General features: G+C 46.0%; 2 protein-coding genes across 3 annotated transcripts; both read left to right on the top strand.

The window, feature by feature from the left end:
- Positions 1-4,719: 4,719 nt before the first annotated feature.
- LOC101776137 lies at positions 4,720-7,785 on the top strand. Its single transcript, XM_004956105.3, has 2 exons — positions 4,720-5,132; positions 7,088-7,785. Exons 1-2 carry the CDS (start codon positions 4,889-4,891, stop codon positions 7,426-7,428), a joined length of 585 nt encoding a protein of 194 aa, XP_004956162.1. The 5' UTR covers positions 4,720-4,888; the 3' UTR covers positions 7,429-7,785.
- Positions 7,786-10,309: 2,524 nt separating this feature from the next.
- LOC101775459 lies at positions 10,310-16,118 on the top strand. Of its 2 annotated transcripts, XM_022824004.1 has the most exons (7): positions 10,310-10,729; positions 10,834-10,948; positions 11,878-11,950; positions 12,895-13,902; positions 13,989-14,220; positions 14,321-14,659; positions 15,438-16,118. In XM_022824004.1, exons 5-7 carry the CDS (start codon positions 14,134-14,136, stop codon positions 15,885-15,887), a joined length of 876 nt encoding a protein of 291 aa, XP_022679739.1. In that variant the 5' UTR covers positions 10,310-10,729; positions 10,834-10,948; positions 11,878-11,950; positions 12,895-13,902; positions 13,989-14,133; the 3' UTR covers positions 15,888-16,118. The 2 variants fall into 2 exon arrangements, with proteins under 2 accessions (XP_022679739.1, XP_004956161.1); XM_004956104.3 differs by lacking the exons at positions 12,895-13,902; positions 13,989-14,220.
- Positions 16,119-27,921: the final 11,803 nt, after the last annotated feature.

Genomic DNA, 27,921 nt, shown 5'->3' with positions numbered 1-27,921 from the left:
GCGGCGGTGTGGATGGCGGCGGCAGCGGCGGTGTGGATGGCGGTGGCTGGCGGCGGTGTAGATGGCGGTGGCTGGCGCCGGTGTGGATGGCGGCGGCGGCGGCGGAGCAGGTGGCGGCGGCGGCGGAGCAGGAGCAGGTGGTGGCGGTGGAGATGATTTTTTTTTTATTTTTTTCAATAATGTTCGCCGAGTGTTTTCTGGGCACTCGGCAAAGTCTTTGCCGAGTGCCCGACACAAAACACTCGGCGAACCAGTGTTTGTCGACATGAAATTTGCCAAGTGTCGTTTGCCGAGTGTTACACTCGGCAAACGTTTCGCCGAGGGTTTTCTGGCCTTCGCCGAGTGCCCCAGGCACTCGGCGAACTTTCTGTTTCCCGTAGTGCCAGCAACCTGCCAAGGGTTGCGAGTGATAAAAATTGAGAGCATCACCAACCAAATAAAACTCGATGTCATATTAGCCAACACATCATGCTCACCAATCAAAGATGTATTAAGTACAAGCCTCAACGATCAATTATCTGCCTTCCCAAATAGCTAACAGACTAAAGTAGGTATTTAGGTTTTGATCCAAATAAAATATCTATCTTTTCTCATCTCCTTCAACGACGGTGGTGATGGTAGATTTTTAATTTAATCTTGGTCCCTTATCCATCTTGTTTCGATGATTTTGGGCTTTTGGTTATGTGTTTCATGTCCATTGTAAAATCATTGTTTGGATGGAGTTGATGGTGACCTTCTTTAAAATAGACGGTCCTTTAATCTAGCACGGGGACGGTTTTACATAGAATTCATGAGCCCTAGGGAGACACAGGAGGCGCCCTAGCTGCCACCGCCAACCCCCCCCCTCTCATGCCCACATCGTCGTCACCGGAGGGGGTCGCCGGAAGCCCGTGCAGCTCCCGAGGATGGGGCGGCGGGGCAATCCGGCCGGTGTGGGGCGGCGCAAGGAGACCCTGGCCGAACGGCGCGCCAGAGTGGCGGCAGCATGGATCCGGCCTTGCCGTGGGCGGATCCGGCTTTCCTACCCCCAGATCCGCCGCCCACGACCCTTTCCGGCAAGCGACGAGCGGCGCGGAGCGAGGTCATGCGATGGCGACAGCGGTTCGGGTGGAGGACAGTGGGCGCGAGGGTGATAGGCAGCGCGGGGTGTGGGGCCACGCGCGGCAGCGGCGGCCACCCCGGCGTGGGGCAAGGAGATGGCGTGGGCGAGGAGACTGCGCGCGGCAGCGGCCGGCACGGGGCGATGTGGGCGTGTCTGCAGCAGTGGAGGGTGCTAGCCGGGCTGCCCCTGGGGCGCGATGCTACGGGGTCGGCGGTGGTCCAGTGAGGGCGCCACTGGGCTGCCCTTGGGGCGCGATGCTCCGTTGGGGTGTCCGGGCCTCGTGTGCGGCGGGTTCGTTGGCAACTAGGTGAGCGACATGATGGCCGCGGGACGGCAGCAGGGAGCGAGACGGCGGCCCAATAGGGAGAGGGGCTGCGGGCGGTGACGTCCGAGCTCAGGGCCAGCAGTGACGGCGGCCGCGGATTCCTCATTCCCGCCTGCATGGCATGGCAGCTCCTGTGTCTTCAATGGTGGTGGTGTGGTGTTGCGGTCGGAGTGGCTTGTGCAAGGTGTGTCAGCGATGCCATGGAGGCACAGCAGGGACGCCTGGCGTAGGGACGCGGTGGCAGCACTGAGGTGGTGCTACGGGCGGCGTCCAGCTACCTCTCCTCGACTGGGGAATTGCGGAGGCGGTGATGGGAGAGAGAGGCAGCTGGGTGCTGGTGGGGGCTCGCGCGACGTGGAGGAGGCTGCACACGGAGAGGCACGTGTGTAAGGTGCTGACGCCCCGAGGAAATGCCCGATGACGTGTGATGGTGAGGCGGTGTGACGGTGGCCACGTGCGAGGAGTGGGGGTACGGCGACGTGGAGGCACAGCGGTGACGCCGCCTCGGATGGGTTGTCGTGACTGTGGACTGGAAGTGCCGAGTTGTGAGCGTGCAGTGAGGTGTTTGGATGCTTCGGCGAAAGCCCTCACCGGTGTTCTTGCTGGTGGAGATGACGGCGGCGCCCTAGGGCGTCGTTCTCCCCGTTGGGCTCGTCATGTCTGAGCTACAACCTTGCTGCATGGGATCCTCTAGGTGAAAACCTTGTCCAGATCTTGGACAAGTGATGACGGTCCTATTGGCGTCATGCTCTCCTTGGAGGCGTCGTCTCTAGATGCCCATCTCGGTTTATAGCATTGCCGGTCCATTGGTCATGGGCGGCCGCAGCTGGTGGTGGGAATTCCGCCACGTGGCAAGCTGGACAGGTGTTGCTGAGGCCACGTGGAGGCGACAACAGTTATGGTGGGGGCCAGGGATTGTTGCATGGTTGTCGGTCTTGGCTACTTGCAGCGAACCACAGCGGCTGGCGTTGCTTGGCAACAGCCAGTGCTGCGTGGAACTGTGTCGGAGGACGGCACTTGCGGCAACGGCATCGTGGGACAACTAGGCTTGCAACGGATCGTAGCGGGTTGCTTAGCTTGGCTGGACTACCCGGTGCGGTACATCATCGGAAGACAGCATAAACGACTTCTCTGGCTTGCTGACATGGTGGCGGAGGCTTTTGCTCGGGTGAAGCAACGAGGCAAAGTCGACCCGCGGCGGCGGCTTGGCTGATTGATGGAAATCTTGTGGAGCGGGGCAACATTGCTCACCACTCTGACGGCGACAAAAGAAATGGATCTGTGATGTGAAGTACTGTGGCGGGCGTGGCGAGGCCCCCGCACGCGGTATTTTCTTCGAGGCGACGAGTGCGAAGTGGAGTCCAATGGCGGATGTGGCGAGACCCCCACGTGTTGTGTTATCGTGGTGGCGACTGCGAGGCAGCTTGCGAGAGGTTCGGATTCGGTGATATCATTCTGTTAGGTGGAGTGTGATGCTGCAGCGGCACTACAACGGAGGGTCCTGCATGGCGGTGGCCTTCTCGGTGCGGTGCAGTCCGCTTCTATCGGTTCCTGTCGATGCAGGGCCACGCTTGGAGGTTTCGGCGAATACATGAGTGTGAATGTTGGTGGATGCCGCCGTGGTGAGTGGAGTGGTGAGGCCACGCTGACGTCCCATCCCAACTGGTCAGGTGTGGCGGGTTTGAGTTGAGTGGTTACCTGCGTTGATGTCCTAATCCAATCGGGCGAGTCTGTTTTCTTTTCTTTTCTTTTCCTTTTCTTGCCTATGGCCTCCTAGAGCTGGAGTCTTGTATTTTCTATTATACCAATGAAACACGTATGGGTTCGTTAAAAAAAAATCTAGCACTGGTGAAGTGCTCATGATGTTCTAGGCTCAGGGCACGGTCTCATCGATATTTCTCTAGCGATTCTATGTGTGGTTCTCGATATAGATGGCTATTGTGGTCTTCAAAAGAACCGCTGTGCTGGTAAGATTGGAATTTGTCCATATCTTGGTTGGTTCAATTTAGGTGAGTACGGACGGCAGTTGCTGGCCTAAACAATGCGTATTCATATGTACAATATTTCTCAACAACTGGTTATAAAGGAGGGAAGAAGCTCTATTAGCCTAAATTACATACTATAGAGCTCCACTTGCCATGGATAATGGACTCGGTGGGAGCGGCTTGTTGGCACGGTGTGTCTAGAGGGCGAGGTCAAGCACATGTTTTGGCTAAAACCAACATTTGCTTTTGATAATGAAATAGCTTCGGACAAGCTGTATCGGAAGTAAGTACTTCCATGACATTCCAACTGATTAACACTATCTTCTTCCTTTTCATGACATTTCAAGAATCCATCATGACCTTTTCATTGCATAACCACCACTTTAGCAATGTAAACCTGAACCATATGATCTAAACAAGTGGAAATCAAAGTTCTTTCACACCTAAATCTGCACCACATCCTTCAGCTTCCCGCCCTGATCATCTTAACCTTGTGCCCTATCGCCTTGCCCTAACACTATAGATGAGTTCATGAACTTACTATATTGTGGCAGCAATCCATTTGGTTCTCTCCGCCCATCTACATCGCTGAAACTCCCACCAGCCATATTTGCATGGCGAGCTGCAACACGCCACCCATACTCGCCGTCGGGGTTGTACTCCGTTTTGTTTTGCCATCTCAGGCATGAGGAAGAAACAAATAAAAAAAATATGTGGTACCTAATTCTTTCAAGGGGTTTTGCGGAAAGTAATTCGTGCAAATCAGTCTTAGCTCTTGGCTCGCATGTAGTGCTCGTGACCGTTGTGCATTAATTGCATTCTCATGCCATGATGGATGAAACCTGCTTATGTGGAAGGACAAATGCTTATGTGTTCAGAAAAGGACCTCAGATGAACAACGATGCCAATTTGATGATGCCCCCATGCACCATTAGCGAAGTTAGTGTAATTCATATGATAATTTGGTACTAGTTTAGTGATGCGATATGCATTTTACTCTAGATTTTGCTTCTAGAACAATAACGATGATGATTTTTAGCCATTTGTTTCGCAAAAGAAAAGGAGAAACAGCACGTAGCTAGCCCAACACATACATGACCGGCCCATATACGCAGGTGGAGAACGGTTACACCCGCCCGAACCACCGCGCACCACACGACACCTGAACCACTCGGACGCATGACTGCTGACTTGCCCAGTTGCCCCCTCGGCAGTTGCCATGGACCAAACGCACAAGCCACGCAGACGCGCCTGCTCTGTACACATCATGCGGCGCACGTACGCACACCCTTGCTTTCCAAGTCAACGTGACGACGGACCAACCCAAGCATCGCAGGCGCACCCTTATACTCCCTCCCTCCTTCCCTCCTTTCCCCCTGAACGTACTACTAGTAGTTCGATTTGCTCTGGAGTCTGGAGCCTGGACCCAACAGATAGATAGATAGATAGAGAGAGAGAGCTGCGACAGCCGACGGCATGTTGCTGCTTCGGAGAAGAGCGGCTGCCGCTTTGCTCCTCGTCTTCGCGGCGGCGGCGGCGATGGAGGAAGCGTCGTCGCTGCCGGTGGTGGAGCCGATGGAGCTCTACTTCTCGCCCGCGGAGCTGGCGCGCATCGCGGGGTACGGCGAGGAGCCCGTGTCGTCGGTGTCCGTGTCCGGGCAGGTCGCCTGCGAGCTCTGCCTCCGCCCCGGCTCCGACCTCCTCGCCTTCGAGCTGCCAGGTATCCCTATATCATGAATCTCCATAGCTTCTGCATACCTAGCCGCGTGCCATTCTCAAAGCAAAAATGGTTTCTTAGTTTTCCACACGCTCCATCCGCAGAGCTAGCAAAAAACTCTTGCAATTGATTCTCCTTTCGTAGTTTAAAATTCCCATCCAATTGCCATTCCCTCCGTGATGAAGCGCTATAGGTGTTCGGTCGTCGGAACCGGCCGCCAGACTGTCACATGAACAAATGGTCGTTGCAACGTCCGTGCGTGCCTGGCAAACTTCCCGTCGAAACATTCGCAGACGGCCGGTCTTTTTCGCAGCGCCCTGTTCGTTTGGCCGGCAAACGCCGCGACGGCCAGGGTGGGCATGAACGCCACGGAATCGGAAGGGAATTGAAGAAAGCAAAGCAACACGGCGACCTTGACCATGGCTACCGCGCGCATTCGTCGTCTCGATTGCGTTCTGGAGGAGGACGACGTGTGCTTCTGGACCCTCCTTGGTCAGTGGTCACATGTGTCACGCTGGCCGGATCGCCAAAGCAACGGAGGACTGATCACGAGTACTGCTTGCCTGTTGCCGCTTGAAAAGGTCGTTGGAGCTAAACATATTGCGTTTGGTACGACGGGTACACAAGGGAAAGCCGCCCGGGACGTTAGAACCAACGCAACTACTGATCCCTTCAGAATTCCAGTTGTTTTCATTCGGGCAGACGTACACATTAGGATACACATTAGGATCTCAGCAGATCTCCATTTCCCAATTCAATTTCCCAATTTCAGATTGTAGGTTATTTGAGCCTTTTCTAAATTACGGTGTAGTACTGCACAACATACGGGTACACAAAGGGAAGCCGTCCGGGACGTTAGAACCGACGCAACTACTCCATTCAAAATTCCAATTGTTTTCATTCGTGCCGACGTACACATCGGGATCTGAAAAGATAAAATAGAAAAATCTTTGTTAGCTTTTGAGAATTCATACTCCTATTATTTAACAGTCAAATTATATAAATGTTGTTACTTTGTAAAATTAATTAAATTTAAGATAGTTTGACTTAACACAAAACTGAATGACTTTGTTTTTTCAAAACTACAGAAGGAGTAGCCTTAGAAAATAAAATGAAACCTGGCCTCTACGACCCTTTTCCAACCACAGTCGCATTAAAAAGAATGACGCACAAGATTTTGCTACCAAAAATTTCTGTGCTTCAGGGAGCAACACGCTTGTTAACGCCACCGATGTTGCCGATCCAAAAAATTTAAGTGGTATCCTGAGTTGTAGTCAAACGCTTGTTATATGTAGAGACAAATAAAGTGGAGAGCTTCCACAAGGGAGAACTAGGTAAGGTTTGCAGGCTTGTCGTTGCAACTAATATTCCTGCCAGAGTTAAACGTATCCGAGTTGATTTTTCTTTTGCCATGGACACAGTTAGCTCGCCTATATTTCTCGTATTCTTTGCCTCGTCTTCTAGTGCCAATCTTGATCAGTCCCTTTCCGCGTGGCATCATTCAATTCAGACGATAGATGGCTCCAACGATAATTGAGCCACTTAACCTATCTGCTGGCCGGTGGCCACAGTGTCTGATTTGATGCGTACGATGGCAGTGCTTTTGTCTGGTCCAGATGCACTCCCTTTTTCCCCGGTGCTATCAGCACGGACTCAAAAATTAAATCTGCTTTAGATGTTCGGATACAAAGCCACTACGGGAACCTGATAAATTAATAGCTCGTTCTGAGATTGGAGTTGCTCGCCTGTTACATCTTAGAACGGGTGCGCCTCCAACGGGTGCGCCTCCAACGGATCCACACGCTAGTAGCAAACTAGTACAAGTTCTACCAAAATATGAGTATTTGAGCAAAAATCCATTGAGAACAATGAGCTCAACAAATTGTTCTTTATAGCAATCATGTATCTTTGGTACTTTTGCATCGTGTGATGATGAATTGTGTATTTGTCTGAACCAGGTGCTAAGGTAGCTGTACTCTGCGAAACCGAGTGTCCCAATGATCAAGCGGCCAACTCTGCACTTGCAACGACTGACGAATTCGGCAACTTCACAATAGATCTCCCTTCCCAGCTCCACGCCACAGCAAATCTGGAGAGGGCCTGCACCGTGAAGGTGCTCCAGCTCCCGGCGGACTCCTCATGCCGCCTCCGCCACCAACCCAGCACAACCTATGGCCTCATGCTAGCCTCCCAAGAAGATGGCGTTCGAGCCTACACCACGGGGGTGATACGGCTACAAAACAATGATACGCCGCATGGCAAGTGTGTGAGTGTAGAGGAAAGAACTGGAAGAAGATGAACAATTGAAGCAGGAATCAAGCAATGGCGGCGTGTGAAATGTGGAGTTCACGTTTGCATGAACTTTGAAGAGGAAGAAGCTAAAAATTTGAGGAAGACAAGTTCACTGGCCTCTAGTATAGCTGAGTTAAGCATGTATATAAATGGAGGCTGATATGTGTGTGTAAATCTTAGCAACGACAAATGTGCAGGAATCAGAGGGTTCATCTTCAGAAGAGTTCTTGACGAGGAGTGTTCAGTGTACAGTACTATAGCAACAAGGAAAGCCACGCGTTTGACAAATACCGCAAATTACCTACACAACATGTTGATTCATACTACATTTATCAATGGAAGTTGTCATTTGGTACCGCGAGAATTTTAGTTATATAAATGAAAATTTTCTAATTCAGAGTTATATACAAAACCCCCTTGCAATAAAAAGTTTGGGAGCTGATATATGGACCACCAAACTTTAACCAGCTTTGATGTACACAGAAGAATCTGAATAAAGAAAATACTTTCTGTTTTATGTAATTTAGAAAGTTAATTTGTCAAGGTATGGTAAGGCGGGCTTAAAATTTGCGCGCATATCTTCATAAGAGCGAGTATACATACATTTGTATATGAGTGTATGCATCTGTACTATGTTTAATTTCACGAAGGAAAAGTCAAAAACATGCCTTGGAAATTAATTAATAGTGTGTACTCTGTTTCACAAAGAAAAAGTCAAAAAATGCCCGCACCGTCGGGGGAGGAGGATGTAGGGGCGATGATGGTGGGGATGATATTGCTAATGAAGCATTCACAAGCATTGGCATCAGAGGCGGCGTGGCAGCCGGTGACACCCCGGGCGGAGGAGGCGAACGGCGTGGTGGTGGTTGCGGCGAGGAGCCTAAAATCCCGGTGCGGAGGTGCCGGGATCTCCTCGGCTGCTGCACGTTGTTGGGTCGGCGTCGGGGTTGGCGAGTGTAGCGTGGGAACTGAGTCTGCTACAGCGGCTTATCCACCACGTGCCCATGCCACAGGAGCCAGAGCTATCCCTTAGCCCACCACTCCTCCACGAGGCCGGTCTCAGCAAGACCACACCCGCACCGGCACCCACCCCTAACGGTCGATGCGGGTGCCACTACAAGAAATTTGCTGATATATGACGAACCGAAATATGTTATAAACACGTTTTTTCATCATAAACCGTGATTTATGACGCTCGAATGACGAACACCATTCTTCATTGATCAAGTATCACAAACCAGTGGTAGAGCTAGGATTTTAGATTAGGGTGATCCAACTAAATGTAAACTTTTTAACACCATAAATTTACCATTGCAGCGCCAATCTAAAATCCTAAAATCGAATTGGAACTGAACCTGTTGTCCTATACTCCTATTCCGGTGTTTGCTGTGGGAGGATGGTGCAGGCTTGCAGCCGCACAGGCAGAGAACAACTCGAACAGAACACACATGCCAAAATACCTGAGGCGGTACGGGCTTTGGGCCAAAATTCTAGGGTGGTCCATGGCACACCCGGACCACCCTTTGGCTCCTCCCCTGTCACAAACTGTGACTACTGATGTTCCTTATTTCGGTGCGTTACTAAGATTATGACAAATGAAATTTCATCCCAGAATTGGTAATAAAATTGTTTTCCGTGGTTGCACCATGTTGGACAAGAATCAACTCTGACAAGACCACGAGGCCATCCACGCTGCCGCCACCCTAGGGCCACGTGAAGCCACCGTCCTAGTCCCCCGTGAGCAGCTGCGGCCGCACACAAGCCCCAAAGCTGCCTACCTAGGGCCCCAGACCATTGTCGCTGCCACACCAAGGGTCGTGGGGACCGCCCCCGAAGTTGCCATGAGTCCAGGTCCGGGTGCCCCCCGCATGGATCCACCCACCTCCTAGTCCCCCGTGAGCAGCTGCGGCCGCACACAAGCTCCTAAACTGCCTGTTTAGGGTCCAACACCACCGCTACTACCGCACCAAGGGTTGTGGGGACCGTCCCGGAGTTGCCATGAGTGTAGGTCTGGGTGTCCCCCGCATGGATCCGCCCACCTCCTAGTCCCCGTGAGCAGATGCGGCCGCACACAGGCCCCTAAGTTGCCTGCCTAGGGCCCCACACCACCGCCGCTGCCGCACCAAGGGTCATGGGGATTGTCCCCAGAGTTCTCATGAGTGCAGGTCCGAGTGTCCCCCGCATGGATCCGCCCGCCCACCACACGAATCACGCCACCACCACATGGAAAAGGCTTCCAGGCACGAGGCACGCCGGAGCAGGAATGGAATGAGATGAGGAGAAAAGGGTCGGGGAGGAAAAAGGTGGGAGGAAACCGAGTTGGCCCCTGTGCTGTCACCCTCCTTGTAGCTTGCCATGCTTCCAACTAGCTGCTTGAGCAGCGGCGGAGGTAGGGATTTGGGAGGCGGAGCTCGCCGAGGGGAGGTGAGGGAGCCGCCCGCATAGGAGGACGTGGGGGTGAGCGGGGCACAATTGTTTATGCCTTAAATGCTGCTACGCACGATAAGTATGGGTAAATGTCAGTACCTATGCCTGAAATACGATATATGTCCCAGTCACTGATGAGGTGGGTGTGGAGGAATCGTTTCAGCGATGCTAGCACCGTTAAAAACCAAGCAAAGAAGATTAACTGCAGCCATTCTCATGTATACCGTGGTATATTTGGAAGGGGTAAAATAGAAGAGTATTCGTTGGCAAATGCATGAGGTCTGATCAAGTATTCAACCTGATTCAAGCGGACGTCAATTTGAAGAGGACTGCGTGTAGCAACCCAATATTGGGAATGTGATTTTCTTAGTTTCCTAATGTTAGCGCTAAGAGAGTTAACTATTTATGTAATATCGACTGTATTGTACTCTGGAACATTTTTCCTCTCCTTAAGGGCCTGTTTGTTAGGATGGAATTGGCTGGAATTGGAATTAATTTCCAAAGTCATCTTGTTTGGTTGCTCCCGGAATTGGAAAGAGGGATTCCTCAGGATTCCAACTCTATCTACCGCACATTCCGACCCTAAAAAGAGGAAATCGTTTCCTCGGTCCCGAGTCCCGACCGCGACTATTCCTCTTTCCCCCCGCGCGCGCCGCCCCGACTCCTTCCCCTTGCGCCGCCGCCCACTTCCTCCGCCGCCCCCTCCTCCACTTCTCCGCCGCCCCCTCCTCCACTTCCTCCATCGGCCCCCTCCTCCGCTGCCCCCTCCTCCGTCGACCCCCTCCAGAGCCGGCACAGAGTGCGCCGCCCGTGCACAGAGTGCGCCGCCCGTGCCGCTCCTCCGCGCGAGCAGCTTCTCGCCGGCGACCACACGCCACGCGGTGAGCCGGTGCTCCTTCCCCCTCTCCCTCCCTCTCTTCCTCGTCGACATATACAGCAATTTCTCTCCTAACCCTAACCCTTGACTCGATTTGTTCTTTTTTAGAGGCTGTAGACAGATCTGAGGGAAGGGAAGCATAGGGACGGGAGGAGGAGGAGCTCGGCAGCTATCCATTTTACTCACTGGAAGATCGACGTGCATCACCAATACTCCTGCCTTGGTGAGTCCTGCCTTGGTGACCCAAGAGCTCGATCTGTCCTGTCCTGTCCTGTACTGGTGAATCCTCACTGGAAGTTTTGATGTATAGTCCTATCCTGTTTCAGTATTGCTCGAGAAATGATATATATGTTATGAGATTGATATTGCGTGCCTCTTCAGCCTCTTTTTTTAGCTTAAGATTGTGTGCTTGTGGTCATTTGAGTCCTGTCCTATCAGGATCTGTTAGACATGAGATTGATCTGTCAAGAACTTAGAGGCCTCAAACTCTGGCATCTCACAGGCTTCTGGCTGCCATCTAAAATTTTCATATTCAAAATCTATGCGCTGGGTTAATCTGCAGGACCAGCTCTCTGAAAGCCATTGTTTACAGCCAAACCCCGAGTATAGAGGTCTACGATTGTCAGAAACCCACTTTCCATTTCTGTAGTTACATTCTGCAGGATAGATGAAGCAAACATCAGATAGAAGTCTAGAGCTAGATAACAAGCAAATTTGCATGCTCACAGAAGAAATAAATTCATTGTTTCTACGGTGGTCACACAAAATGTGTAAATACCTTTCTCTATACCCAGGTTATTGGAATTCATTTTACTATGTTATTGGAATAATTCATTTTTGTCACATATGTTATTGGAATTTATACCCAGGTTCAATTATTCATGTAATGCTTGCACTAGTGTCTTAATTTGTCTATATTTACTATGCTAAACCATGTCCTGTTTTAGAACAGTTTGTAAAACATCTATGCACAGTATATGATTGTTTGTTCATTCTGGAGTGCCAGCTGAAAGCGTCATGCATCAGTTGAACCAACTTATCTTAGCATTTCTATCACAGCTATTAGTTTTGTCCTAGTTTAAGTTCCCATCTACTTATCTGTTACTTAAGGATAATTATTTCACTGTCTCAGATCCTTTTCTCTTTTGTTAGCTACTGGTTAAGGCGTTGCTGGGCGGCTTCAAGAAGGGTGCAAGGAACTGATATGCTGAGGCATTGATACATTGTAAGTTCAAAGATTAGCGAGTGGATCCTTAGTTGAAAAATCATAGTTTTTGGTCCTTTTGAAATGTCACCTCCAAAATCTGATGGTTGTCAGATATGATAGTCTGGTACATTTTGATTCTCATGTTTGATATTTCCTCGTTGCATCATATTGCTCCTGCATGCCTTCTTCTGTGGAATACGACGTCCTGGTCATATTCGTATGCATGAAGATTCAGTTATATAAATGCTGATTGGTTAGACTCATCACCTTTGGAGTTCACCCCATTAGAATTGCATGGACTGTCCAGGCTTAACTCACCAGATCGTTGCCTTTCTTCGTTTCTTCTCACTTTTTTCAGAGTCTGAGCGCCCATTATTTTCAGGCCGTAGTGACAGTGAGCCTAAGTTTCATTTTGGTAGAGTTGAATCTTGGTAGGTTACATAAATTATCCCTGCCACCAAGTGGTCAGAGTACAATACCTTACATATGATAGAGTTATTTAGAGCAGCTGCGAAAGACCCACCCTCAGATTGAGTCCTTGTTTTTTTTAATACCTTACATATGATATCGTTTCTATTGTTTCAGTAGTCAGCAAGGCATCCTCTGCAATTCATTTTTCCCCTTTGTAGCTAGGAGTGAGGTTCTGAGTTCACAGGTTATTAGTTCTAGGTCTGGGAGGAATTAGGATATTGATTTGTTCAGTTGACTCTAAGATGTGTAGTTCCTGGAGCACCTTGTGTGCAGCCATCAACACAATTTCCTAAGGAAGCTTACTATGGTCAGATCTTTTGCTAATGTGGTCAGCTTACTATGGTCAGATCTTTTGCTGCTGCTTGTTTGCTTGACAGTGATGTAAAGAACTAAATTAAAAGAACTCTGTTTTGCTATGTGGCAATGTATTATTGTATGTACTGCTTTGTTTCTGGTCAAATAAAATATTCCTTTTTGCATATGTGCTTTAGATGCCTGACAACAACATAGACTTGGTTAATACAAGCATGGAGCAAATGAGAGAGATGAGTAGGAAAAAGAGAAAAAGGGTGGCTGCTTTATTTGTTTCTGCTGTCATGAGCATGATTGTGCACTGGTATCAGCGTAAGAGACCTAGACATATTGTTGATCCGAATGAAGTGGTTGAGAGAGATGTAGCTACACGCAAACAAATGCTAAGAAATCTGTACCAAGGATCAAATGTCTATTGCTATGATAGTTTGCGCCTAACTAAGAGATCATTTTATGACCTATGTGCCATCTTACGTGAGAGATGTGGTATGTGTGATAACAAGAATGTGTCGGTAGAAGAAAAGGTAGCAATCTTTTTGCTTGTAGTGGGTCATGGCACTAAGATGAGGATGATTCGTAGCTCATATGGATGGTCACTTGAGCCAATCTGCCGTCACTTCAATGAGGTGCTTAGAGGTATTCTATCATTATGCCATGAATTTATCAAGCTTCCTGATCCATCAGCTGTACAACCTGAGGATTCCAAGTGGAAGTGGTTTGAAGATTGCCTTGGAGCATTAGATGGTACACACATTGACGTTTTTGTGCCTTTAGCTGACCAAGGGAGGTATAGGAATAGGAAGCAACAGATTACCACCAATGTTTTAGGGGTTTGTGATCGTCACATGAAATTTGTTTACGTCTTAGCGGGATGGGAAGGATCAGCTTCAGATTCACGTGTGCTACGTGATGCAATGTCTCGGGACGATGCATTTGTTATTCCAAGTGGGAAATACTATCTAGTAGATGCGGGATACACCAATGGACCGGGCTTTCTTGCTCCATATCGATCCACTCGCTACCACTTGAATGAGTGGGCTGCTCAAGGGCATAACCCATCCACTGCCAAAGAACTATTCAATTTGCGCCATTCAACTGCTAGAAATGTGATAGAGAGAACATTTGGGCTATTGAAGATGAGGTGGGCTATACTAAGAAGCAACTCATATTTTGACTTGCAAAATCAGGTATTCCGTAGTTAGTAACCTAGCTTGAAATTCATCTTTGAATGACCCTAGCTAGCATGCAACTCATTTCTACTAAATTCTTGCAGATTAGGATCATTAATGCTTGCTGCATATTGCACAACTTTGTAATTGATAGACAGAGAGATATGGATGATTTACTTATACACCAAGTTGATCAAGTAATATCTTTTGAACCTCATGAAGTTCAAAGTGAAGTGGGTATGATTACCAATGTTCAATCAACAAATGAATGGAGCAATTTTAGGGATACCAAAGCTAACCAAATGTTTGCTGATTACCAAGCAAGACGTGGTCAATGTATGATAAATTCTATCATCAATGCATGCTTAAAATGTATGATAAATTTTAGTGCTCCTAATATTTTACTAATAACCTTTTGTGAACATTTTTCCTGTAGGATATGGAGAAGGGCAAGAAGTCAGGCTCGGGCAGGGGTTACATTTCTTGGAATGATGACATGGACAAGGCTCTTCTTGACACATTTGTGGAGTACTATAACAAGGGTGACAGATGCCAGAATGGGTGGAAGTCTCATGTCTATACAACTGCTATCAAGAATGTCCGAGAAAAGTGTAATGTGGATATCTCAAAAGACAATATCATGGCGAGAAACAAGACCTTTGACAAACACTACACTATCATCAATGGTATGCTGGAATCAAGTGGATTTGGTTGGGATTGGAACAAAAATAAAATATCTGTTGATAGTGATGCTGTATGGGAAGAATATGTGGCGGTAAGTTTCAAAAACCACTTATTTCAATATCTGTTTAGTATTTGGCAGAATAAGAAAACTGCTAACTTGCTTTCTCAGTATTTGCATAGTTCAGGAAATAGTTCAATTTGTTGCTATAGTTTCTTGCACTGTGCAGTTGACTTGGTACCTTGGTGTATATGAGACATGAAGGTATTTCACTGAGCATGAGGTCATTGCAAAAGTAATTATGCAATACATGTGCTCTTTGTTTTAAGTGAGAGTCTGAGATAGTAGGACTATGTACACTTTGTTTTGCTACATGCATCTGTTCATTTCTGAATGTCAATTTGAATGCTACTGTGTAGGACATAACTTCTCATCAGGTATGCTACTCAAAGAGTCTATCAATTTCCTATGTTGACTACAGCTTGCTGATCTCTTTTTCTGTTCTTACTTAGCTTGTATCCTCTTCAGTTCGGTCTCTGTTTTGTTCTGCAGTGAACTGTTTGTTAAAAATATTTCATTTATATCTGGGAAGCAAATTGGTAGCTGCCGGGTACCTTGCAGTAAATAAATTCCAATTTATACTGATTGTTTGTTTGTATTGCTTGATACAAAAAAAAAGCCAAACAGCTCACTTATCCTTGCTGCAGTAATGTTAGTTAATCCTATTCAACTATTTGCTGCTGTGGCTGCCGTGCACCAGGATAGTTAATCCTATTCAGTACTGTTAGAGCACAATATATATGCATGTCTAGTATCCTTGCTATTGCTTTGAAGTTGGATATATATGTGTTAACCATTTGTTTTTTTGTAGAAAAACAAAGAAGCTTCTGGTTATAGGCACAAGACTGTCTTGTACTGGGACTCAATCAGCTTGGTGTTTGGCAAAGACCATGCTACCGGTGAAGCGGCAAGGACTGCAGCTGAGAGCTCAAAAGACATGAGTAAGGAAGATCTTAGTAACAAAGAGCCCACATCATCGGCAACTTCAGGAAGTTTAAAGAGGCAACGGTCAGGCGACTCTTTTACCTCTATGATGGCTGAAAAACTAGACAAGTTTGCTGAAGCACTAAAGGAGGAAGCCCCTAAAGGACCAACATCAAAAGAAATTCTAGACACACTGAATGAAGTACAAGGATTGGATGAAGACACTTTGTTGGACCTATTTGATATCCTGACCGGTGACGCACGCAAGTACGAGTCTCTGTTGGCGCTTCCAGAGAGGATGAGGAAGAGGTGGCTTCTAAAACAGCTCAACAAGTGAAGAAACTAGTTCATCTATATCAAGTGATGGATAATATCTATTGAACTTGTAATAATATGTAGCTCATCTGAAAGTATTATCTTGTATTTTATCTGTATTTTCCTAGCTGGAGGTATGTAACTCGTGTATGATGTGGTTTTCTTCGAAAACAGTGCTAAGTATTAGTCTGAAAACAGTGCTAAGTACTCATCTTTAATTCCTGAGAAAACAGTGCTAAGTACTCATCTTTAAGCTAGGAATTTCGAAGCTATCAGATTTAACCTATATTTTCCAAAGAAGTAGTTTCCTCTCTAATCAACCAAACAATATTTGGAATCTAATTCTAGGAATTAGTTTCTTTGTACATCCAAACAAGAAAATTGAAATGAATCTAATTCTATGGAATTTAATTCCTATTGAATCTAATTGCTAGAATGAGATTCTTAGAATGAGATTCAATTCCATCCTAACAAACGGGCCCAATGAAATCTCCTAAAGAAATAGATTTTGATCTGCAAATAAACAAACAGTTATCGCCATTGCCAAGCATTTCTTTGAATTCAAAGATAAAGCAAATAGAAGTGGTCAGCGGCGACGTAGCAGCACGATCTTTCTAGGTGAACATGCCCATATTCCTATGACTATGGTGAAAAGGCCCATCCTGACGCGGAAAATACAGGTGCTTTCGGCCTTCTCGTCGTCTCCCACCACCCGAGGTGGGCCGTTGTTCCAGTCGGACAGAGTTGAGATCATATCCATAATTAAGGCTGCAGCGTAGGCCTATATATATATATAAACACGATAACCATTTGTTTTGTTCATTTCCATTCCACACCCTACACTAGCTAGCTAATGCACAATAACTGCTACTGCCTACGCATGCGTGCGGGAATGAGTGGTATCAGGAAGACTGCTAGCGTCATGGATTGATAGCGAAGAACCGTAACACGCTACACACGGCATGAGCTCTAGGGTGTCATCTCCCCAGTCTCGAAGCAGCAGTGGCAGCTGAGGACCCCGCAGGTGCTCGGCAGCGCGATCTGCGTCGCAGCTAGGCCGTCGCCGGGAGACTCCAAGGTGCCACTGTGCGCCGGAACGCCCCGACCGACGGGCGGCCTCGGAAACCAAACGCTCGCTGCAAATCATGTCGCTGCGCGCTGACGAACAACTAATGAAAGCTGTCAGTTTCTCTCAACAACAATCCAGCCTCTTAACCTCACTGTGATCAACGGATGATTACAATTTATTGCACTTGAAATAATGGCAGCAGCGGAACCATTGAACTAAGCCCCTGTTCCTTTAGTCCATGAACTCAGACTAAGTCCATGAACTAAACTTTAGTCCCTATCCTGTTTGGATCTAGGGACCAAAGTCCATTAATGCAGATGAACAAAGATGATATTATTCCTGTTTTGAAGATGAAAACACCCTGCTCAGGACGCCATGCCCGACCGCAATGCAAAACGTTGGTGAAGTGTTAACAAATTTCTCCAAGGATAAGGTTGTTCACTGCCACCAAACACTGCAAGAGGATTTCTCCAACAATAAAAACCACAACAACGTTGGTGGCACCCGCAACAAATCTTTGCAATCTCCACAGCAAACAACCTTGTTCGGATTGAAAGAACAAAACAAAATTGTCAACAAATATTATTTATCACACATCGAAGGGTTTATCAGGTTTTACAGATCAGTTCATCATCCGCTGCGCTTTCTAACATCAGCAGTAGCAGATAGCAGAGCAGCATATGTACAACATCATCATCAGTTCATGAATCAGAGAAGTTACAGAGAGATTCTTCACATAAGCATCATCGAGAATCATCAAGGATTTCAGATTGGTACCCAAGGGAGCGGTGGGGGGATTGGTGGGCTTCTCAAGTGCGGCTGGCTTCCTTGGCGGTGGGGGTGCGGAGGGTGGGGACGCGTCCGCCGTAGCCCGACCGCTTCTTGTGCTTCTCGGACAGCAGCGCCCACACCGGCAGCAGGGTGAACGGAGGTGGCGCCGGCGGGGATGAGGAGGCTGCCCACCCCGGCTTCCCTATTTCCAGCGGCAGCGGTGGGGAGGGCAGCCGCTTCTTCGGTGGGAGCAGGGGCGGTGGCGGCGGTGGTAGGTATTGCTTCCTTAGCGGAAGTAGTGGCGGCAGCGTGGGCTGCTGCTCCCGCAGAGGTAGGTGTGGCGGCGGCGGGCGAGGGGGCAGGGGCGCATCGGGTGGAGGGGGATGAGGGGGTAGGGAAGCTGCGGGTGGAGGCGGAAGAGGCACAACAGCGGGCGGATGGAGTAGGTCATTGTCGGCGGAGGTTGGCGGGTTGGTGGAGGCGGTGCCGGGCTCGCGGATGCGGAGTCGCGTGGCGTCGTACGTGGCCGTAGCCTCCTTGGCGTCATACGCGGCCGTGGTGGAGAAGAAGGAGGCACTGGCTGAGGGGAAGGAGGAGAAGGGGATGGATGCTGCAACCGCCGCTGTGCCGGCTAAGGAGAAGAAGGTGGAGGCGGCGCTAGCCGAGGAGAAGAAGGTGGAGGAGGGGTGGGATGGGTAGTAAATGAGGGGCAGGGGTGTCTTCTAGGGCTTTTAGTCTACTTTAGTCCACCCCTTGGACTAGAGGACTAAAGGGTTTAGTCCATATTTTAGTCCACATGCTTGGCAGTTTAGGGACTAAAAGGGGCTAAAATGGATGGACTAAAGTTTAGTCCAGGGTAACCAAATAGGACCTAATACGCATATGCTTAATTATGATTCCTCGGCCAATAAAAGTAAAGATGTTTATATTGCTGAATTTGTATTGTCATCTAAAGGGCACTTGTTGGTCCATTAATAAGTCTATTAGTAAAAATTAGTAACTTATTAGAGCTTTATTACAATGCTTTTAAAGTACCAGTGGTACCGCAAGGTACTTTCCTTTCTTATTTTTTTTAAAATTAAATAGATTTACACATAATTAAAATTGTATCATAGTAATTTCTCACTATTTTTTGTACTTGATCCCAGTAAATTGGTACTTCTTGGTACTTCTCTTTAGGTACTTCATGGTACTTCCTTTGTTTCCACCGCTCGATTTTGCCGGATGGACGATTCTCGTTTTTTTCAAGCATTAAATTTACTTTTGATGAATCTAAATGCAATATAATCTTTAATGAGTTGACGAAACCTAGAAAAATTACATTTTCTCATACAAGTTGAGGCAAACTAGTGAGATCGACATGAAAAGAATAGAGACCAAAGCAGGTGAGCTCAGTTTTGACTTGAGCAACGTGTTATACCCGATGGAATTGTATCGCCCATAGAAAAAATGTGGCCGATCTGTGTTCACCATCATCCTAAGACAATATGGATCATAATAATGTTTTTTGCGCACAACATTTACCCAAATAAAGGGGCATATATTGACGACTAAAATTGGCACAGATGGGCAAACCGGAGAGTCCGATGCAGTTTTCTAAATCCGGAACATCCAATTTTGGGGAAGTCTCCCATCACAAATTGGACTTTACTGTTGTGTATAGCACTTGTCGAGATGATTGAAATACATATGTAGATCTTCTGATTTGAACTCTGAATTAGGAAGTTATGGTCATTTTATAAATCTACACTAGGAAAAATCAAATGTTTCAGTATTTTTTTTCTAGAGAATCTAGGTTTTACTTGATAAATCAGGTTTGAACTGATTTTAAACGTGTTTCGTAATGTACTTGGACTTTCCATGGAACACAACCTCCCCAATCTATAAATATGAAGGGCCACGACCGATCAAGGGTTTATCCAATCGATCAAACACACTACAATTTACCCTTTTATCTCTCAAAAAAACCCAATCTCTTCCTAACCCCATCTTGTTGTTCTTCCTCCATCTCAACTGCAATTGAAGACGTTATAGGTGGTTTGCCAACCTTAAAATAATCCAAGGTGTGCTTGCCCTGACAGGTTACTCCTGGATGATTATTCGTTGGTTTCTCATGAAACTGGTGTTTATGATTTTTGTAGAGATGCTGCAAGGAGCCCCTCCGTGTGTCTATGCTCGAGTATTTAGCATGGCATGTTTTCGATTCAATATCATGTATACCTCAGGTTGAACTCGATGTCATATCATGCACAACAATCAAATATGTTTCAAGTACAAGCCTCAACAATCAAGTACCTGCCTTTCCAAATAGCTAATAGTACTCGGGTTTTCATCTAAAAAATATCTATCTTTTCTCGTCTACCTCCATGATGATGATACTTGATTTTTTGGTCTTGATTCTTTGTCCACTTGCTTCAATGGTTATGGACTTTTGGCTATGGGTTTTGTGACAATTGCATCATTGTTTTGGGTGAAGTTAATTGTAGTGTATTTAATAGTCCTTTGGCACTACTCAATGATGGTTGTGATCGCATCATGGAACTAACATCGCAGGAGCATATCTGTTTTATACTCCATCCCAAATTATAAGTCATACATGCATACAAACACTTGTGAATCTTGAAAAACCAAAACGATCTATAATTTGGGATGGATGGAGTAGAAGAGTGTGGTCTTACCCGTATTTTAATTTTGCAGTAGTTTTGTGGATCGGCCTCGAGACACACGACTAGCGGTCTTCAAAAGCACCAGTGTGCGATTGGTTCGTAGGTTCTTTATTTGTCCTTTCTTTCGCGAACCGACAGGATCAACGGTGATGTTACGATGGATGCATTGGAATGAAGACTTAAATTAATCGTAGTTTGTCTTATTTTGGTATAATGTCTTCTGTAATGGTTCTAGTTTTGCTAATGTAAATCTGTCAGGTGCCTGGGACATCCTTTTGTGCCAAAAAAAAAAGGAAAGGTCAAGAGAGCCGCAACCAAACAAGGCAGTATGTTTGCTTGAGAGTTGAGATCATTCCCCTTAAGCTGGGAGCCTAGGCCTTTATATAGCAATACAAGTTTCATTCCATTATTATCTCTAGACTAGTCCTGCAAACTTGTATGCAGTTAGCAAACCATTGCCTCAATTCGATTTTATTTGTGAATTTTTTTTGCGGATGTTATAATGATGTATTTTTGGCACTCAGCCAAGTTTCATAATTTTTTGAGGAAATTTAGGAATTATTAAATTTTATCAACTATAAATGACTTAGAAAACTAGAATGTAAAGTACACAAACATTAAAAAATTTACTTTCAAATTTGGATTTGTATTGAAATGTATGAATGCACCCTCTTGTATGTTGTTTGCAATTTTAAGATCATCTTTATAACACATTTAGTTCAAATGCGAAGTAATTCTAATAAATAGACATAAAGACATTTAAATTCCCAAAAAGATATATTATTGCTAAAAATATAGTTAATTTTTCCATAAAGAAGCATGCCAGGGGAGATGAATGGAGAAGGAGTAGATGCGTGGGGAGGTGCACATAGCTAAAAAGATTGAGCACGCGAAGTGCTAAGCTAGCGTGTATCCAAGTATTTCGTGAGAGTTGTTAATCCGTCTCACGAAAATGGATCGCCTCTCACGTAACTGTAGCTATTTTAATTACATGAGAGTTTACTCAACACCTCCATGAAATATACATAATTTTTGTGAGAGTGTTGGGTTCATCTACATAAAATGAACATTTTCTTGACGGTCCATAAATACCTTCACGAAAATAGTTTTTTTCTCACCTTCACGAAAGCAAACATATTCGTGGGGTGGGTTTGTTAATTACTCTCAAGAAAATGGTACTCCTCTCACGAAATCTCCGTTTTGTGGCAGTGGATCTCTCCATTGTTGATCGTGTGCACCCTGGTACACTGTCCGAAGTCGTCCAGACGCTGAGCAAGCCAGACTATGCTGGGGTGTGTCAAGCGCGTGATGATCTCGTATGTCGCACCCAGCACGAACGCTGTAGTAGCGGTGGAACCATGTGGGGGTGTGGCTATCTTTTTTTGTTCTGACAACGGTCAGGGGCGGAGGCAGCATGGTGCATCTGTATTTCCAGGAATACCTAACTATTTTGCCAAAATATCAAGTATATGTTAACTGTACACACATGTATACGTTATATTGGGCCAAGATCTCTAGTTTTCGGCTTATAACTTAGCCCAATACAGACAGCATTGCCCTCCTCGGCAACTCCCTGGCTAGACCGTTGGCAGCAGCTACCAGCCCAGACACCACATGCCCCACATCTCCCGTCAATGCATCACGTACGCAAGCACTAACGTAAAGCAAACACGGCACGGATGCGGCGGGCGAAGCGAGAGCGGGCAGCAGCAGAAGAGATAGCATGCCAGCAGCAAAGCGTAAACCAGGACTCTAGCAATTGAATCGAGCATCAGGCTAGCAGTCTAGCACTCTAGCAACATTGATGTTGAGGGAATATCATATCCCTATTTCTGATTTTCTTGCACAACCATTGTTAATATTTACTTTTAAGATATTTATGTTTCTTAATATGGATTGTGGAGCTGTGAAAAATCAATAGCAAACCGGTGAATTGGAATCTTTGTGGATCTAGGTGCATTCTATTTTGTTTGTTGCTTTTTCAAGCATAAAAAATTAATTGTTCAGGTGGAAATGCTTTTGTGAAAGGGGATTTAGAAATGGGCACATGAGAAATTAGAAACAGTTGTAATTTCTCTTTATTGCGTTTAACATATATATTCAATTCTAATGATTTTGCAGCATTATGAACTTTCAACATTTTTGTAAGGAACATATCTTTTTTAACGTGGGAATACCCAACTTCTAAATTTTGGCTCCGCCGCTGACAAGGTGATGGAAACAATGCAAAGTTGTCATGGTTGCAACGCATGTAATTTTCTTTTTTCGCTTAGTGTCTTTTTTAGTGGTTCAATAAGATGGCCAGTGCATCTCTTGTGAAAAGAAAAGGTCAAGAGAGCCATAATAATGGAGATCGTGCTCATAATAAAAGCTGCAGCGTAGTAGGCCCTTCATATAAGCAACACGGGAGCCATTTCTTTTGTTCGTTTCCATTCCGCTCTCTAGACCAGCTAGCCAATGCGCAATTTGCATGTAGTTAGCTGCTACTGCCTACTAGTCGGCAGGCATGCGTGCGGAACGAGTGGTATCAGGAAGACTGATAGTAGCATTCTAGATTAATAGCGAAGAACTGTAACACGTGGCATGAGCTCTGCGCGATCATGACAGTCGTCTCCCCAGTCTCGCCGCGGCAGTGGCACCGACGGACTCCGCAGGTGCTCGGCAGCGCGATCCGCATGCCAGCTAGGAAATGGAAGCGAGACTCCATGGCGCCGCTGTGCGCCGGGACTCGGTGGTGACCCTGACCGATGGGCGGCCAGCTGAGATTGCTCTGTTTATGTTAATTTAGTTAGTTTTGTACTCGGAAACCAAATGCGTGCTACAAATCACTTTCCCTTATTGTTGTTGTTCTTCTTAAAGTTGGTAGTCTGAGCAGTCTTGTATTGAAACTCAACCTTTCCTTTACGCTTATTCTTGTGGGATTGCAAGTTCCTTTTCTGCACCACATGAGCGCTAGAACCTTCCTCATTGCCACGCGTACGTGAATCCTTTGCTCTCGCCTTTTCCTCAACATCAAGAGTGCCGATCAGACCGGCTACAGTGAACTCTCTTGTAATTCGTCAACATGTTCATAGCCGTGAGCCACAACTTAAGTCTACCAACCCATTTCTTGTAATTCGTTCAATCAAAAATATTTGGTTTCAATTGTGTAGCAAAGCAAACAACTAAAAAATCCCTATCAAGTTTTTAGATTGTTGGAATTAGAGGCATTTTACGGTTCATTTTAATCCGAAATACGAAATAAAACATTGTTGGAATTAGAGGCATTTTACGGTTCATTTTAATCCGAAATACGAAATAAAACATGACATATATGATAGCTAAAACAGGAGCATGATCCATTATGTTTATACTAATGAACATAATGCATGCAGAGGACATTACAAACAACATGTAATGAAACAAAGAAATCAGAAGGGAGTACCCTGCAGCGGGGCCGGTGCCGGCGACACCAGATGCGCTGTTACTCGACATTTCGAGCCTATTCAATTTTTTCGATCAAAGTCAATATTGTGCAGATGTTCGCCGTGCAGTTACATCTCCAGGAAGAGGTGCGCAGTGAGCAATCGCGCAGATACGCTTCCCAAAAACTTGATCGTGCTTCTACTCCTTGGGTGCAGAGTCTCGAGTAAGGGCGTAGCTTTGGAGGCCTGCTCTTCCGGCGAAGTCTGTGTACACAGATCGCTAGAACGGGGACATGAAAAAAGCAGCGCGGCAGTGGAGGCGCTATGAGACCTTTGATCATCCATGTTAATGCAGTTAATTTGGACCATCAAATGATTAGTTAGTAGTAGTGGTCAGCCATTCAAGCATCGTCGATTACTAGTTACTCAAGCATCGTAGGTTACTGGTCACCAATCGCAATCAATTAGCGTCAATTACTAGTCATCAACCATGATAAAAAACTGTAAAACCAGACCAAGCCCACATATCAACATCATGTTCGGCACGGCTCGGCTCGGCAAGCGAGTGCGCGCGTGCGTGTGGCATCCTGCTATCCCTTCCTCACCTTCTCAACAGGTGCAGCATGACCCCACCTTATAAGTTGGTTAGGGACCCTTTCAACTTCCAAGATGGTTTTATTACAAATGTAACTACCATCATGTGAATGGGCCTTGAGATTTAATTGAATTAATAGGCCACCGGCCCATTTAATCTAACACAAAAAGTCCTATCGGTTTCTCGTTTCAATATTTGTTTTAGAAGGTCTTTGAGAGCAAATAACCTTAGGGACTGGATTGAATTGGTTACTAAGGTTGCCAATGTACAGCTTGTGGACCAACCGGATGTTTGTATCTGGTCCTTAACCAAAAATGGGCTCTTCTTAGTACATTCTATGTACTTAGCGCTCCTAGATGAAAGGGTTTTGCCAGTAAATAAAGCTGTATGGAAACTAAAAATACCCCTTAAGGTAAAAGTTTTCATTTGGCTCCTTCATCATGACGTAATTCTAACAAAGGATAACTTAGCTAAACGAAATTGGCATGGAAGTATGCGATGTTGTTACTGTAATAGAAATGAAACTATTAAACATTTATTCTTAAGACTGTCAGTTAGCTAGGTTAATTCGGAGAATCATACATACGACCTTTTGCCTCTATAAATCAAATAATGTAATGCATATGTTTGGGTCATGCCTACAAGGGGTAGGATGGAGGCAGAAGAATCTATTTTTAATAGGTGTAAGTGCCATTTGTTGGGTCATTTGGCTAAGCAGAAATGAAATTATTTTTGACAAAGCATACAAACAGATTTTTCAAGGCCACATACTGGATCAGGTTTTAGGCTCTACTTCAGAAGGAGGAGGATCGGGATGCTATTCTAGAGGCTTGTCAAGCTTTGGAGTCGACAGCTATGGTGATGTTCGTGAAGAATAGGTCACAATTTAGTAATATGCTTTGCCTCTAATCTGTTGGCTCCGTTTAAATTCGCTTAAAGCAAGTGTGTTTCTTTGTAATAAATGGCTGAATTTTCGTAGAGGTCGGAATAATACTTATTCCTTTTATCTAAAAAGTCTTGGTTCTTTGTTTGTTCCGACGATGGTGATCGAAACGCAGAATGGTCGTGGTTGCAATGAATGCAGTTGAAAAGAAGACTATTATTAAATTTAATTATAATTTTCTTTTCGGCTAGTGTCTTTTTTTAGTGGTTCTAGAAGATGTCTAGTGCATACCTTGTGGAAAGAAAAGGTTAAGAGAGAGCCACAACTATGCTTATTTGAGAGTTGAGATCATGCCCATATATATAATTAAAGCTGCATCATAGTCCATTTATATAGCCACACGAGAGCCATTTGTTTTATTCATTCCCATTCCATTCTCTCTACACTAGCTAGCCAATGCGCAACTTGCATGTAGTTAGCTGCAACTACCTACTAGTCGCTAGGCCTGCGCGCAGGAATGGGTGGTATTAGGAAGATTGCTAGCATCATAGACTAATAACAAAGAACTATAACACCCGGCGTGAGCTCTAGGTGATCAAGATCGTCGTCTCCCCAGTCTCACCGCGGCAGTGGCACTGGCGTACTCCGCAGGTGCTCGGCAGCGCGATCTGCATGGTAGCTTGGACATGGAGGCGAGACTCCATGGCGTCGCTGCGCGCCAGGACTACCTGGTGACCCTGGTCGCCGGCCCGGCCAGGTGAGCTAGTCATCTCGTTTGCTCTTTTTAGTTGGTGTTGTACTCGGAAACCAAATGCTTACTGCAAATCATGTCGCTGCTGACGAGCAACTAATGAAAGCTGCCAGTTTCTCCCAACACTACAATCAAGCCTCACTGATCCGCGGGTGATTACAGTTAATTGAACCTGCAATCAGGCATCATAGCGGATCCATTGCTTCTGCAACCTGCCAACAGGTCATGCCGAACCATCAAAGATGCATGAAGTACAAACCTCAGAATGATCGATTATCTGCCTTCTCAAATATATGGAGATTCGTAAATTAATTGCTTAGCTATCATCTCATCCACTACAGCAAAATTACTCAGACAGCACCAGCTGAATAAGATAACTGTATATCTACCAATCTATGTGTGCTCACTATCCTAGACGCAGTTTTGGCGGCAGTTGAAACCAATGCTTACCCCCCCCCCCCCCCACCTAACCCCACCTCCGAGTTACCACAGCAAATCTTCCATCCAAATCACAATCAGTGGATCAATCTCATGATCATCTTCACTTTAGTAATATTCTACTCTCTCCGTTCCAATTATAGGTCGTTTTGACTTTTCCAGATTCATAGATTTTATGTATACTATTAAGACTTTCAGTAAAAAAATGGATCGTCCCCGCATCATCCCGAAGGTCGACACGGGTGGCAGCGCGATCCCGCCGCCGGCCCTCCGCCTCCACCACCGTTGGTCCCCCTCCCTTCCCACCTTCGGCATCTTGCCGGAGGCCAGAGGGAGTGGGGATCCATCTCTCTAATAGGTTTTAGTGGATCGAGTCTAGTTTTAGGGTTTAGGTTTCTCCATGTCGCGGTTCATGGTATTGGCGATTTGTTTCCTCCTTCTCTTTTCTGGCAACAGCGAGGAGGTAGGGTAGATTTGGTCTGTCCCTGGCAACTCTGATGAAGATGATGACGGCAACTATGACATTGGCAACTTCCTTGGCATGACGACATGGAGAATTAGGTTTCCGGATGGCGACATCGAGATGGGGATGATACTGCCGTCGTGGAATAATTTTCTCTAGGCCCTTCTTCGTGTTGTCGTGGTTAGATCCAACCATGATGAAAGGCTTGTGAGAATAATTCTGCCCCTTGAGCTGATGTTGATCAGTCTTAGGTTGGGTAGATTGGGATTAGTCTCTCTTCTTCATCGGTGATGGAAAGAGGAAGAAGAACGATGCAAGAAGGAAAAAGAAGATTTTGCTTAGTCCAGCCTACAAAGATGTTGGTTGTCGTTCTTTGGGTGCTTGTTCTCAGCCTACTTGCTGAGCATATTTCTGTGCGGTCTTCTATATGAATCTTTATACAGGTTTGAGATTTGGAGCTGCATGACGTGTGAGTACAATGAAGATGAAGAGCAGTACTTGATTGTTCTTAAATGTAATTTTATTTTCTTCGAGAGTGCTATGTGTGGCATGATGATGTAACAGCTTTGATTTATTATATACAATTCTTCCTTTGGTCTATGAAAAGATTAATAGATTTTACTATGCACCTAGGTATACGCTATATCTAGATGCATAACAAAAGCTATGAATCTAGAAATACTAAAATAACCTACAATTTGGGACGGAGGGAGTAGTATTAGTATGCGCTCTTGTCTAATTCAAGCGTAATTGCACGGGAGTGGTCAAGGATGACTCATTATTGGAGTGACCTGTTTCTCGTTTGCACTTTCATATGGAGTAGCCCCCGAACCTTAGGTTGAATCGAAGAATCAGGCTGAGGGTCAATGTTGTAATTTCACATCTCTTTTGCCTTAAAACCTAAAGAAAAAAGTTTTTAGCCGATGGGCACGTGGCACACAGCCCCCGAGCCATTACACGATTAGTTTTAGGTATAAGGGTCAACCATTGATTAGTGTGACCGTTCAGCAACAGTA

This window comes from Setaria italica, chromosome II (assembly GCF_000263155.2).
Source record: "Setaria italica strain Yugu1 chromosome II, Setaria_italica_v2.0, whole genome shotgun sequence".
Classification (NCBI taxonomy): domain Eukaryota; kingdom Viridiplantae; phylum Streptophyta; class Magnoliopsida; order Poales; family Poaceae; genus Setaria; species Setaria italica.
Note: the sequence above shows the minus strand (reverse complement) of the source record. Positions and strands in the feature narration are given on the sequence as shown.